This window comes from Xenopus laevis, chromosome 1L (assembly GCF_017654675.1).
Source record: "Xenopus laevis strain J_2021 chromosome 1L, Xenopus_laevis_v10.1, whole genome shotgun sequence".
Lineage (NCBI taxonomy): Eukaryota > Metazoa > Chordata > Amphibia > Anura > Pipidae > Xenopus > Xenopus laevis.
This window is the reverse complement of record NC_054371.1, coordinates 105866609-105880529: the sequence shown is the minus strand read 5'-3', so window position 1 is coordinate 105880529 and position 13921 is coordinate 105866609. Positions and strand designations below refer to the sequence as shown.

At 35.8% G+C, this 13921-nt stretch overlaps 1 protein-coding gene across 5 annotated transcripts in view; it reads left to right on the top strand.

Annotated features, from left to right (window-relative positions):
• The window catches only part of wrn.L (Werner syndrome, RecQ helicase-like L homeolog), a 63563-nt gene extending 50449 nt beyond the window's left edge, over window positions 1-13114 (top strand). For 4 of the 5 annotated variants that reach the window (XM_041570068.1, XM_041570042.1, XM_018234581.2 and 1 more), the window contains 7 exons: window positions 1113-1225; window positions 2471-2585; window positions 3023-3154; window positions 4692-4854; window positions 8557-8789; window positions 9113-9238; window positions 12348-13114. In XM_041570068.1, coding sequence (XP_041426002.1) covers window positions 1113-1225; window positions 2471-2585; window positions 3023-3154; window positions 4692-4854; window positions 8557-8789; window positions 9113-9238; window positions 12348-12467 — 1002 coding nt within the window. In that variant the 3' untranslated portion in view covers window positions 12468-13114. 5 annotated transcript variants of the gene reach the window in all.
• The last annotated feature ends 807 nt before the right edge of the window (window positions 13115-13921 follow it).

Below are 13921 nucleotides of genomic sequence, written 5' to 3'. Positions count from 1 at the left end.
GATGCCAGTTTGACATTTCTGCTAAGAATTACTCAAATAACCTCGTACTCATTTTTCCTCTCTGCCAACTAAGACACTAGTCCACTTTTTAATGTAGTAAATTAGTATTGGTGTGAATATGACACCTAGCAGTAGTTACTGCCTAAAATCTGGTAATTATCTTGCCAGTGATCCCATGTTGATTTCCCAGCTTTTCAGGGACAACTTCAATCAAAACTTTATCAACTATTAGTCCTCATAATAGGACATAGCATCCAATGGGACTCTCCATAACAAGACTTATAGTATGCAGGGACCTTCCTACTGTCGGCAATAACTCTCTTCAACCTAAGGGTAGTCAAATTGTGGTTTAATCACACAGTTTCTGACGTGCTATAGTGCACACATGTCATGTTCTGTAACAGCCGGGGCCACATGGAGAAACATGCTTTTATCCTCATTGTTCAATAGCAGATATTGGTGGCCCCCCAGCTGTGTAAATAACTACTTCCAGGCATCTAAACTAGTGACCCACCATCCATCACAGAACTACAACTGCTTCTATTTAACACTGTAAGGTGTCATGTAAGAGCTGGAGGGTTATCTAGTTGCAATCAGGAGGTTGCCCTCTAGCTTTTAATAAGTCACAATTTGTTCAAAAGTTTGAAGGTAGTTGTTCCTGGCAACAGGCGGCCCACATCATAGTATACAAGACCTATTGCTGTAATGGAGACTAATAGCTGATAATTGCAAAGAGCAAACCTTTATTTTGTGGGAGAGGTGCAGATCCAACAACCACCTTGAATACCCCCGATTGCCGTTTTGTCGAAAGGGGTTAGATTCGCCCATCCCTAGTCATGAATTTAGCAGTATGTTAAGGCAAAAACATGGATGAATGAATTGGAAGCTAATATAAGAAATTGTAACACTGAAGAAAGATTTTCATAAATGAGCGCCAGATGTATAAAATATAGAAGAGAGGGTACTGTATGTGAAGAGTTAGTGAGGAGGAGGTTACAGGGGACAAGTTGGGATAAAATTATGTAGTGATTTATACTTAATAAAAGGGCATGTTTGATCTTAATGTGTTTAAGATCAATAACATTTTTTAATCTTTCTTTTTTCTACAACAGACAACTCTATATGGCAGATTGGTAGTAGCTAGACAGAAGATAGCTAGTGAGAGGGATATACCGCCTGCTGTCCTAGCTACCAACAAAGTATTAGTAGACATGGCAAAATTAAGGTACTGTTGATTTTTCTTCTAGTTACATATCCACATGAAAAGTTGCATGTATTGCATTAATGTTTTTTTTAATATCAAGTGTATTTTTGGGCATAAAACTTGCATTGTATAATATATTACTGATGCTGATCTGAATGATTGTGGGTACTACAAGTATAAATAAAATGGAATCTGTTATCTTATGCATTTAGGTGCACCCAAAGCTGCATATGAAACAAGTGTTAAAGGGGTGGTTAACTTAAGTATGTTATAGAAAGGCCAATTCTTAGCAAAAGTTTCAACTCGTTTTCTTTTTTACAAGTTTTGATATTTGCCTTACTCTTCTGATTCTTTACATATTTTAAACAGCGGTCACCAGTTCCGGACTGAGAGTAAAAAGCAGCCCCGACCATACCATAAAATTAAAGCAGCCCACACATACAGTAAATGCATGCTGGTGTTTTACTTATACAAGCGAATATTTTAAATATGTATATATAGATATCCTTAGCATTTACAGAAGGGGGTACATTATTCCTTATAATACACGAGCGATGTATGTATAACTCAGCCTGCAGCCTTGTGCCTTTTTATGGTACATTGTAGTGTAATTTTTAATTAATGTAATTAAGTGCAAATTCTGAGCCTTCTAAAGGGCACTCAGAATAATAAAAACCGCAGTACTTACCTACTAAAAAACAGCTCTCCACATTTTGTTTGTAAATGAACCAGCATGTGGTGACGTGTTTAAAATGCCTACCCACCGAATTCAAAGTTAATGCAGCCCTGCCCCTGTCTCCCAAAATCTGACTCCTCCTGTGGAGTTCTGTTACAGGCAGCCATGTTGCAGAATGTGCATAATGAACATATGGAATGCTTTTCATGACCCTCCTTCAAAAGTAAGTGCATTATGCCCAAGCTGGGGCATTCACTCATTATATGCATTCTTGTGCCCCAGCATGGTTGACTGCACCAGGAAGACACTCCCAGTGTGGGTGACTTTGGACATCACAGCATCAGCCATAAAAGTACCTCTTATTATCATATATTTTCACTGAACTGGGTAGTATTTGGAAGTAGCTGCACATTTGTTTGCACGGTAACACAGATGATGCATCTCATAAAACATAAAGTGGAGCATATAGGCTTAGTACTTCCATAGGTCTACTAAGCAAGAAAAGAAATAAACTGATGATTTCAGAATCCACAGTTGTTCAATTTACCTTAATAACTACTTCAGTGATGATTTTATATTGGATTATAAAGGCCAACCACAAGCGAAAATATGAAGAAACTAGATGGAGTGTCAGAAGCCAAGTCAGCAATGCTTGCCCCCCTGTTGGAAGTTGTCAAAGAGTTCTGCATTGCCAATAGTTTAAAGGTAAGATTTATCTTATAGTTTCCAGCGGTTTGTGCAGTAAATAGACTATCATAGCAGTACACCTTTACCAATCACTGTATTTTGCCTCAACATCCCAAAATGTGAAATAATTGAATGCCACAAAAAGTTTGTAGGATTGTAGGACTCCAATAGACCTTTTTCTGTAAATATCTTATTCTCCTTATCTCTTCTTCTAGCTTGTGGAGGAATAAGATGCATGTTATTCACAAAATGATTATCAGGGAGGCAAAGCTTTGGATTTATTTAATACAGTTTGTTTTTTGTTGTTCTTATGATGCATTAAGATTTCATTTTATTATTTCCTGGTCATCTGTGTTAACTTCAAGAGTAAATTGCAATTGGTGTATTTAGCTTTACCAAATATTAAGTCTAATAAGATATAAAACTTACAACGTATTGTTACGTTATTTGTTTAGGTGGATGTATTCTCAGGATCTGTATCCCAATCTGAGTCTACATTTTTCACTCCGAGAGAACAAGAACGCATTTCTTTACCAGAGTCACAGCGTATGTCCTATTCATTGTTTCAGGAACAGAATTTGTCTTTGGTGGGTATGCAGACCCTTAATTTCCCTGTATTCTATTTTTAAACAGCTCTCATGGCATGCAAGTCTAGGTGCTAAAGAATTTCTGTAGTACATTGTTCCTTGACCGTATTTCTCAAGAGATATAACAAATCTATAGTGCTGTAGCTATGCTGCAGACCCTACAACTTTAGGAGGTGACCAGTACCGGAAAAAAAACAGGCATAGACATTGTAAAGTGAAAGTATGCAAACATATTGGGTACAAAAGACAGCTTTACACATTTGTGTGTCATAACTAAGTGTGTAAGACCATCCCTTGTACCTTATATGTTTTTGTAATAAAGTTTACTTTCATAATGCCTATCCAAGGGATCTATGGTTGTCTGCTGCATTTTTGGTATTTTGTCATCAGAACTTTGCCCCTTTCTGTATTTTTCATCATAATGATCTTGAAGACAGTACAATGAGTTTAAAGGGCTATGGCTATTTTGCAAAACCCAGGAATTATTCTCTGACATGCTTTGGCGTCAAACTGAATAAATCTTGTGCTTTAACTATAGTTGTCTATGCTCTGCACCAAGCTAACATTTTTATGGGCATTAACGTATTTGCATAGAGTATCAAGATGAGGGGGGTTATTTATCAAAGTCCAAATGCTAAAAACTTAAAAAATGTGAGGTATTTTTCTTACTTTAAAATCCACATTTTTTAAAGATTTATTATACACCAAGGCTGCAAAAATTGGTAATCCAAAAAATACCCCATCTCAAACCTTCTGAGGTTGTGTGTATAAGTCAATGGGAGAGGTCCCTATCCTATTTGGAACTTTCTGTGGTCTGTGATGGGATTAGGCCGAAAATCTTACTGTTTCGGCTTTTCAGGGAAAAGCCTGAAAAAATCAAGCGTTTTGGGAAAAAATCTGAAAAAACATACGATTCGGGGTTTTCACTCAATTTTATTGAGTGTTTCCCTGATTCGATTAAATCAAGCTTTTTTAATAATAAATAAGGTCAAATCGTGGATTCTAATTTTGTTCTTAATTTTACTAGAGGGGGAATAAAATGTTCCCCAGGTGCAAACATTTTTATAGTGAGTTTATTATTTATAAGTTTGTGCTAAATTCTCTGTCATATTGCGAGCACAGTGTTAAGTTGTGTGATTTATGCGTTTTCCTAGCACTATATAAATAGATCATTTACTTGGTGTAATGCTACAAAATGAAACAATGAACATAAATTATAAATTACATTAATATATTAATATAAATTACAATTCTGTTTGGTGAACAGAAAATTAGGCTCACCTTGAATTTTTATTATCATGCCTCTTGGAAGTGTGGACCCTACAGTTTGAGAAACTGTCTAAAGGAATCCCCAAGGGGAGTATGGAATGGTTAAAAATGAGGATATATTTCCTAATTGATCTCTGGTCTCCCTTTAAGTTATATTTAAAATTCAGATCTTGCTTAAGAATTGGGGAACTTATATACAGTATATTACAATTTTATTCTGAGATGGTTGATCTCTATTATGAATGTTTTCCTTTTTTTGCCTCCACAGAAAAAGATTGCAGATGTCCGCTGTTTAAGCATGGCAGTGGTTGGCATGCATTTGTGGCAAGCCTTGAAAGCTGGTTACAGTTTTGATGTTCAGAGAGCAGGCCTGACTCCTGAAATGAAGAAGTTAATTACAGATGCCATTAGAAAACCTCCCATTAATTCAGGTTAGCATTACTTTTATAGTCAAAAACAGAACTTTTAAAAGGTCCGCTAATCATCATTTGCCCCACTCGATTATTGGGGCCATCAAGCCATAGTGAATCATATAATTTTTTTATTTTCAGGGCTGTGGTAATGATAGGAGACCACTAGAGCTGTACTGTACTGATGGTTACTGTCTTCTCACTATGGTATAAACATTTCAAAGAATTGGTGTACTCTTTTTCAGTTGTGCCCCAATAGGTGAGAAAACAAACTTAAAGAACTGTATGTGAAGCCTTACTGGGTTCTGTTTCTAGATGAGCTTTGGTACTATGGTATTGATATATATATATAACCCACATATTCCTTTTTAATTCTTCATTCAAAATTTGTACAGTCAAAGCCCAGTGTCAGCATACACTACATGAATAGTCAGGGTCCTGTTTATTGCCCTATCCATTTAAATGCACCTGGATATCTAAAAGTACAGATTTCCTTAACATTCTAACCTTTTTAAGTGTATACCTCCTTAATACAAACATATGGGCACTATAGTGATTTTTTTAATGATGTTTTGTCTGTGAGAGATCTCATGGTAATTATATCGATGTAGTCTATTCATTTTGTGCATATACCTGGAAAATTGATGCAGGCTACATTGGAGAGGTTTAAAAAAGGAGTAATGTGATATACTATAGGGGAGCCTAAACCATTCTTCAGATTCACATAGGCCTCTGGAGACACAGAGTCTGTCTGCAATAATGAAGTGATTAGATTGGCAGTGATTATGTATAATTTTATTTTACAGGTTAACAAACATATTGTGTTAAAATGGCAGTTTCAAATGTGTAAATCAAATGGTTTATAAATATTGACTGATGTGTTTGGTACCCTGAGAAAAAAAAAAATTACACAGTTTTCAGGGATTTACATATTATAACTTTAAACTACAAGTCCTAAATTTCGAAAATAAATTTATACTATATTAGAATAAAAGGTTTATTTATTTTCAAAATAATTACAAAGTATGAAATAAAAGGAACTAGGGAGAGAATAGCATGCAAGGGAAGGGACAGAAAAAATGCTAACAAAGTATAAACAAAGCTCTTAATATATACAGTTAGGCCCATAAATCTTTGGACAGAGACAACTTTTTCTGATTTTGGTTCTGTACATTACCACAATGAATTTTAAATGAAACAACTCAGATGCAGTTAAACTGCAGACTTTCAGCTTTAATTCAGTGAGTTGAACAAAAAGATTGCATAAAAATGTGAGGAATTATAGCCTTTTTTAATACAATCGCTTCATTTCAGGTGCTCAAAAGCAATTAGACAAATAAAAACACTGTTTTCTAATACTTGGTTGAAAACCCTTTGCTGGCAATGACGGCCTGAAGTCTTGAACTCATGGACATCACCAGATTCTGGGTTTCCTCCTTTTTAATACTCTGCCAGGCCTTTACTGCAGCAGCTTTCAGTTGCTGTTTGTTTGTGGGCCTTTCTGTCCGAAGTTTAGTCTTCAACAAGTGAAATGAATGCTCAATTGGGTTCAGATCAGGTGACTGACTTGGCCATTCAAGAATATTCCACTTCTTTGCTTTAATGAACTCCTGGGTTGCTTTGGCTGTATGTTTTGGGTCATTGTCCATCTGTATTTTGAAACGCCTCCCAATCAGTTTGACTGCATTTAGCTGGATTTGAGCAGACAGTATGTCTCTGAACACCTCAGAATTCATTCGGCTGCTTCTGTCCTGTGTCACATCATGGATAAACACTAGTGTCCCAGTGCAACTGGCAGCCCAATTAGCAAAGTCCAATCTAGCCTTTCTATTCTTGAGGCTTATGAGTGGCTTGCACCTTGCAGTGCAACCTCTGTATCTAGTGCAGTATTCTCTTTATGGTAGACTTGGATGTTGACACACCTACCTCCTGGAGAGTGTTATTCATTTGTTTGGCTGTTGTGAAGGGGTTTCTCTTCACCATGGAAATGATTCTGCGATCATCGCCACTGTTGTCTTCTTTGGATGTCCAGGTCTTTTTGCGTTGCTGAGTTCAGTGCTTTCTTTCTCAGGATGTACCAAACTGTAGATTTTGCCACTCCTAATATTGTAGCAATTTCTCAGATGGGGTTTTCCTGTTTTTGCAGCTTAAGGATGGCTTGTTTCACCTGCATGGAGAGCTCCTTTGACCGCATGTTGTCTGTTCATAGCAAAATCTTCCACATACAAGCAACCCCCCCCCCCAAATCAACTCCAGTGCTTTTATCTGCTTCATTGATAATGACATAACGAAGGGATTGCCCACACCTGCCCATGAAATAGCCTTTGAGTCAATGATCCAATTGCTTTTGAACCTCTCAAATTTAGTGATTGTGTTAAAAAAAAGACTTTAGTTCCACTTTTTGTTTAACCGACTGAATTAAAGCTGAAAGTCTGCAGTTCAATTGCATCTGAATTGTTGTTTCATTTAAAATTCATTATGGTAATGTACAGGACCAAAATTAGAAAAAAGTTGTCTCTGTCCAAAGATATAGATATATGTTAAGGTTCCATCTAGGGTTTCCACCTGGCTGGTATTTCACTGGCCTAGATGGTAAAATAGAAGCCAAGGCTGCCAATTGATGTAATCATTCCACCTTTTTACATCATTGTTCCGCCTCTCCTTCTTCACCAGTATTGGGATGCTTTAAACTTAAATGTTCTTCATTTGTAAATACCCTTTCACACTGGTAAATAATAAACTTCAGATTTTTTTAATTTGCCAATGCTGCTTTGGAATAACATTTGGCTTTTCGCATAGCATTTTATAACCAAAAACCCATTTAAAAGCATAGGACCACAATTAGTTTAAAGGGGTGGGTATGGCGTGCTATTTCAAAAAAAAACACATGAAACCAAGTCACAGCTTCTGGCTAATACAATATACAAAACTCGGAGGGTTGTGGAAGCACTCTAAAGGCTAATTTAAAATATATTTAAATATAATGGCGGTGCTACTTACAATGCACTTCCCTGGTCCCCTGTCTCATAAGTAATTCTGTATATATGCAAGTGCATGTGTTTACAAAACAGGGGTTTTTAGTTACAAAGTTATGATCATAAAGTTGAAAAGCCACAATACCACGTCAAGGTAAACCCCACATGGCGGTCCCTAACTTGTTTGCCTCAGGTCATAATATAAAAAGAGATATTTCTCTGCATAATAGAATTACCTGTATTCAGTGTGTGTTGAACATTGCTTTCTAGCACCCTCTACTGTGCTGGAAAGGATATGCAGCTACTGTGCTGGAAAGGATATGCAGCTAATAGTTCTGATTCTTCAAAGTTTCTGTTACAGAGGCTATAAAATACTTTTCAGTAGCTATTTTGAGAGCTTTGACTTGGACATATCATGTGGATTATTTATCAGATGGGCAACTTTTCACATGAGCTGTAACCCATAGCAACCGGTCAGGGATTAGCTGCTTTTTCAGCCAGCTTTAGGTAGATCAATAAAACCAAAAATTGAGCCAACAACGTTGTCTGACAGGGAGGTATCCTATATTGCAATTAAAGGTTATTTTGTAATCTATTTGTAATCAATTGTTCTATTGTATAGGACAGCAGAATATTTTGGCACTTTATAAATATGTTTTAATAATAAAATTCATTTGACTTAGCCCATACTTTTTCTTAACTTTGTAACATTAGAATAAGATGAGTACTTTCCATTTATTCCCTATAGACCTTTCAAGTTTTAAAGCAATTCGTGAATACGTTCCTGCTAACATTGACGGCTACCTCATCAGAATGGTGATTTCTCTACTTGAGAAGGAGGGGAGCAGTGGGGCTCAAGGACAACCTGAGTTCCCAACACAGAAAACACTAATACAGACCGAAGAGAATCCCAAAAATGTTTCAGTTCAGAATACCAAGCACAAAGTAACAATGGGCAAATCAATGTGGATTGAAAAAAAGGTTAGTAGGTCTTAGTACATTGCCCTCTTGAAGCAAAGATAGTTAACTTGTTAATGACGAATTGTTTAGTTATTGTTGAAGTTTTGCTTTTTTGCATTTTGTTGTTCTCAAAGCACTGCCATTTCGTTATGATGTTAATGATGCAACCAAGCCATTAATGCAGCTGTGCAAGTTACCAATTACAGCATCACTTGTGTCTAGTTTTCTGACTAAAATTCAGAATCGATATAAATGAAAAATGTATACTCCTTTTCCAGGCACAAGTAAGGTAGGAACTATCTGGTATCACCTATTCTTAATATTAAATGCTCTTTTCCCATCAGCCTACACAGCCTGCAACTGCAGAACTAGAAGTAACAAAAGGAAAAGCGCTGGCCCCTATCATGTTGGCATCATGGAATGAAGCCAGTCTGGATGCTGACACTGAGGAATTATTTTCAGAATCACAGGTAAAATGCTGCAGAGGTCTTACTTTTTAACTGTAAATAGCACTTTTAGGATTGTCGGTTTAAATAAAACATCAAAAATTAAAACATAATCACAAAGAAACAATAAAATCTTCATCCTGTCAGAGAGCCAAGTCAACATGTGACAAAATTGTGCCTTTGACGAAACCTGGCAGTTGTGCAGTGCTTTTCAGTTTAACTTTAACAGGGAATATATATAGATAAGTATACATGTTTGCTTTTGCATTGGTTTACCATTGCCTTGCTGCAGTGGTAATAAAAAATAGTAGAAACAGTAATACTGTGCTGCCATATTTCTTACCTTTACCAGGTAATGCATGTGAGAGTCTAAATCCGCACTAGGAATGTCTGGGAAAGGAAATATAGTGGCATGTCAAAAAAAAAATTCAGCAACTGAATTAACTTGGGGGGGGTGCCTAAATTATTGATGCCCCCATTGAATTCAGCTTTCATTGTATTTTCACCATTTTATTGACTTTTTTTAAACCAAATTACCTTACATTTGTTCCACCAGTCTCTGGTGAGGTCAAGTAGTTAGGACATTTGCTGTGTAGGTGATGCTTTGCAAGTGAATTCCGCTGCTTGACTGATGTTAGTTATATGTAAGATCAAACCATATTTTTTGTAACCAATGATTTGTATAAATCTACTGCTCTGTATACCTGTTAATAAAGATATTCACATAGGACAGGGCCATCTTGTACCCCACTGCCTTGTCTCTAACCTGCAGATGTACTTATACTGAAATAAGCAATTATTTAAATGGTCCATCTGAAGGCATTAGAGACCAAACTTTTTCTGAGATCTACTCTTGAAAATAGTATTAAAAAAAAAGCTTTCATCCAGACAGCCTTCACACTCCCATAGGGGGTAGAGGCCCTCCTCATCAAAAGTGAACATAAAATATGTGCAGAATTATCAACCAGGTTTTTTAATTTGTGCAAAAAGTCACTTGTATCACAAGTACATAAGATGTAAGATCTGTGATTTATGATTTGTTCTTAACATATAGAGACAAGGAAGGGGAAGTACAGAATCTAAAACCAGTGAAGTTTTGCCTCATATTACATCATTTTTTCTGGTTCCCAAAAAATGTAAAATGTGGGTTCATTTATAAAGTAGGGCAGAAAGGCTCTACAGTGTTTTGGGGTTCTTTACCAGCCAAAGGCAACCACAGCCCTTTATCCGTGTCTCAAAATATACCCCAGTAGCTCCCCATCTTCTTTTCTGCGGATTTACTGCAAATGCTCTTTGCTGATGTCATTTACCGGGGTTAGGGACTGACTCATAATACTGTGTTTATGTAAATGGCACAATATATAGCTAAATAATACAGATTATATATAGTGCATATATAGTAATATAAATATAGTACATAGCAGTTCTGCAATTAGTGCAAATAGCATTATAATTTAATAATCGGCCCTGTAGCATCAGTTTATATGACAAACTTAATTTTCTGCTTGATAATGAGCAACAACACTTAAGCTGTTCAGACCACACTAAGGGTTCTATTTATCATGCTGTGTAAAAATTGTAGGAAAACATCACTGGTGATGTTGTCCATAGCAATTTATCCAAATTAGATTTCAACAAGTCACCTACAAGTTAGAAAACAAAAGCAAAGGTCTGTGTGGTTGCAGTGGGAACCACACTGGTCATGCTTTCCTCCCAATTTCTACACAGCATGTTAAATAGGTCCCTAAGCATGTTAGTGTTATTGTTACTCCTAACAAAATCCAAGATCATTACTACCATAGAGATGTTGTACCCTAAGGCCAGTGCAATATGTTTATTATATAAGAAATGGCTTTTCTAGCCATATTAATTTTTAGGGTTTAGTTCTTTATCTAGGCTCTTTTAAAGAAAAAAATACAAGAGAAGCAAAGTTGCATAATATGATATTTTTTGACAAACTGTAGGAGAACAAATGTGTATAGCTTTTGCCAATTAAAATAACATACACAAAGCAATTGCATGTATTTGCATGTGTTTATACTAGCAGTGTGTATCACTTTGCTGTTTTTAAAGGGGTACTATCGCAAAACTGAAAATGTTATATAAGCTTCAGCATACTGAAATAAGAAGTTTTCTAAATATGATCAATTAAAAATTCTGTACCATTTATGAAATAATCAAGTTTATCTTCACTATCTCAGCATCTGTTTCTCTTCATTCTCTCTTCGTTGGATGTCAGATATTCATTGACAGTTATATCCAATATATCTTATAGGAGGGGGGGTGCCTTTTGCCTAGATGTATTAGAGCTCACTTTATTAAAATCACCAGACATCATGTCTCTATACATGCCGAATTTGTGCAAAAGGCACAAATGAAACTAGTTATGTGAGTGAGCTCTAATTCATCTGCTAGGAAAAAAAGCCCCCCCCCCCCCCATAAGATATATTGAATCTAACTGTCAAATATCTGACACAAACAGTTGAAAAAGCCAATACATTGAATGCTCCACAACTGGGTGATGCCTTATTTATTGCATGGTGCTCCAGACAACCTTACACCTGATCAAATGTTTCGGGACCACATGTCCCTTCCTCATTGAATGAATATCTGACACGCAACTGCTGCAAGAAGACAGAATGAAGAGAAACAGATGCAGAGAGAGGGATAGTGAAGATAAACGTGATTATTTCAGAAATGATGCTGAATATTTGATTGTATTTAGAAAGTTTCTTCATTTCACTATGATGAAGCTTATATTAAATTTTCATTTTCGCAACATTTCCCCTTTAAGTATGCTGATGCATAGCCCAGTGTGCTCCAGCAAAAAGGAAACTTCCTTGACCAAGCAGGTAAGTAGATGGTTTTCTTTTTATTTTGTCCCTATGCTTTGTGCCAAGCATGCATGCTCCAATCTGCTGCACCTCTCCTCAAAGGTGCAAGGGGCACTGATTTATGCTTACTTTACTACATGGTGCAGATCTTTGTACCTCTAGTACCTAAAGCGTAGGGCATTTAACATGGTGCAGATCTTTGTACCTCTAGTACCTAAAGCGTAGGGCATTTAACATTGTTGTATAAAACTTTATCACATATTGTTAATGCTCCTTTTTTTTTTTTTTACCTGTTCCAGAGTTCTACTACAACCCCAAAAAGAAAACTTCCTGAATGGTTTGGTTCTACAAAAGGAAATGCTGCAACAAATGCTGTCAAGAAAGCAAAACCTGGGAAGAAAAAGGGTCTTTTTGATTAATTAAAAAAACTTTTTGTATGGAGATACAAAACATTTAAGCTGAAGATTTGCCAACTAGTGTTTTTGTCGGTAGGAAAAAATCTTAACAATAAGCACCAATTTTTTTGTTCAGTTTATAAACAGTGCATTCTTGATTTTCTTCTATTTTTAAGGGGAAGTTCACCTTACACATTTTTGTACAAAAATAAACAGTTTTTTTTTTTTTACTGTTTTCATAAAATTGTAGTTTAATATTGGTCTGTCTGCCAGTTTGGTAATCCAATTGCAGACTCTGAACTATTGTTGTTTGCTACATTAATTGTATCTATTATATTCTGGGATTATGCAGGGCCACAGATAAGAAATATATAAACTAATATAGCAAATTGGAACAGTTCAGAGTTGTTGACATTCCCTACCAGAGCTGCTCCTGGGAGACATAAGATGAAAAATTAAACATTAAATTTCAGTATTAAAAAAAAAAACAAGTAAACAAGTAAAAGGCTACATTCTCATAGGTGCTTCTTACAACTTCTTTGTATCTCTGCTTTTATAGATTTCCTCTGCATAATAGTGTAATATTGTTAAAATGGATTATATATACACCTTACACACAAAATGCTCTTATGAGTACTTCTGCAACTTGAATAAACTTTTTGTTTTGTAGATATCAGCAGTACCTCTGTTGTTTTTTTAAAGTGCCAGAACTTGCACTGTTGCTGCCAATGTAATATATAAATGCATATTTTCACCCTTAGCAATAGCAATTACTAATTGGTAGTAATGAATGGTGATATTAAAGCTAATGTACAGTTTTCAAAAGTGGATAAAGAGGTGTGTTGCTGATACACTCATTAAAACATTGTGAATGCCCCCCCCCTTTTGACATAAGCTCATTTAGTCCCATAGATACTTTGTGAACTGTCAAAAATAAACATAATTTTTTTTTTTTACACATACATACCAAATTACACAAATTAAAAGCAATCCATGTTACTCACAAGAACTATTTCCCAACCTCCCTTACAGTTTAATACAACCATTTTGTAACCTTGTTCTACTGTGAAGTGATGGATTCTGGGACTTTAAGACCCCATTTCCATAATGACTGGTGCACAGATATGTTGGTTATATGGTTATGCAATTTTTTTAAATAATCCAAACTGTGTGAGCTCAAAAGTGGGGTAATAACTTCCCTTTACTGTATCTCGTTACCTGCAAAATCTGCTATTTCTTATGTGTACAGAGTTAAATAGTGTTTATACTTTAACAACTAATTAAGGGTTCTTGCATACAAGTGTTTTAGGGCTGTTCTGTTTCAATCAGTTCAACCGCAGGGGGAACTACTGTACCAACCACATTTTTTGTAAAAAACTATATACAGGTATGTATATATTTCTTGTCTTTTTTTTTTTTTTGTAATTAAATTGTTGCAACAATCTTGTGATGTCACTTATTGCATTAAACCTGCCTAA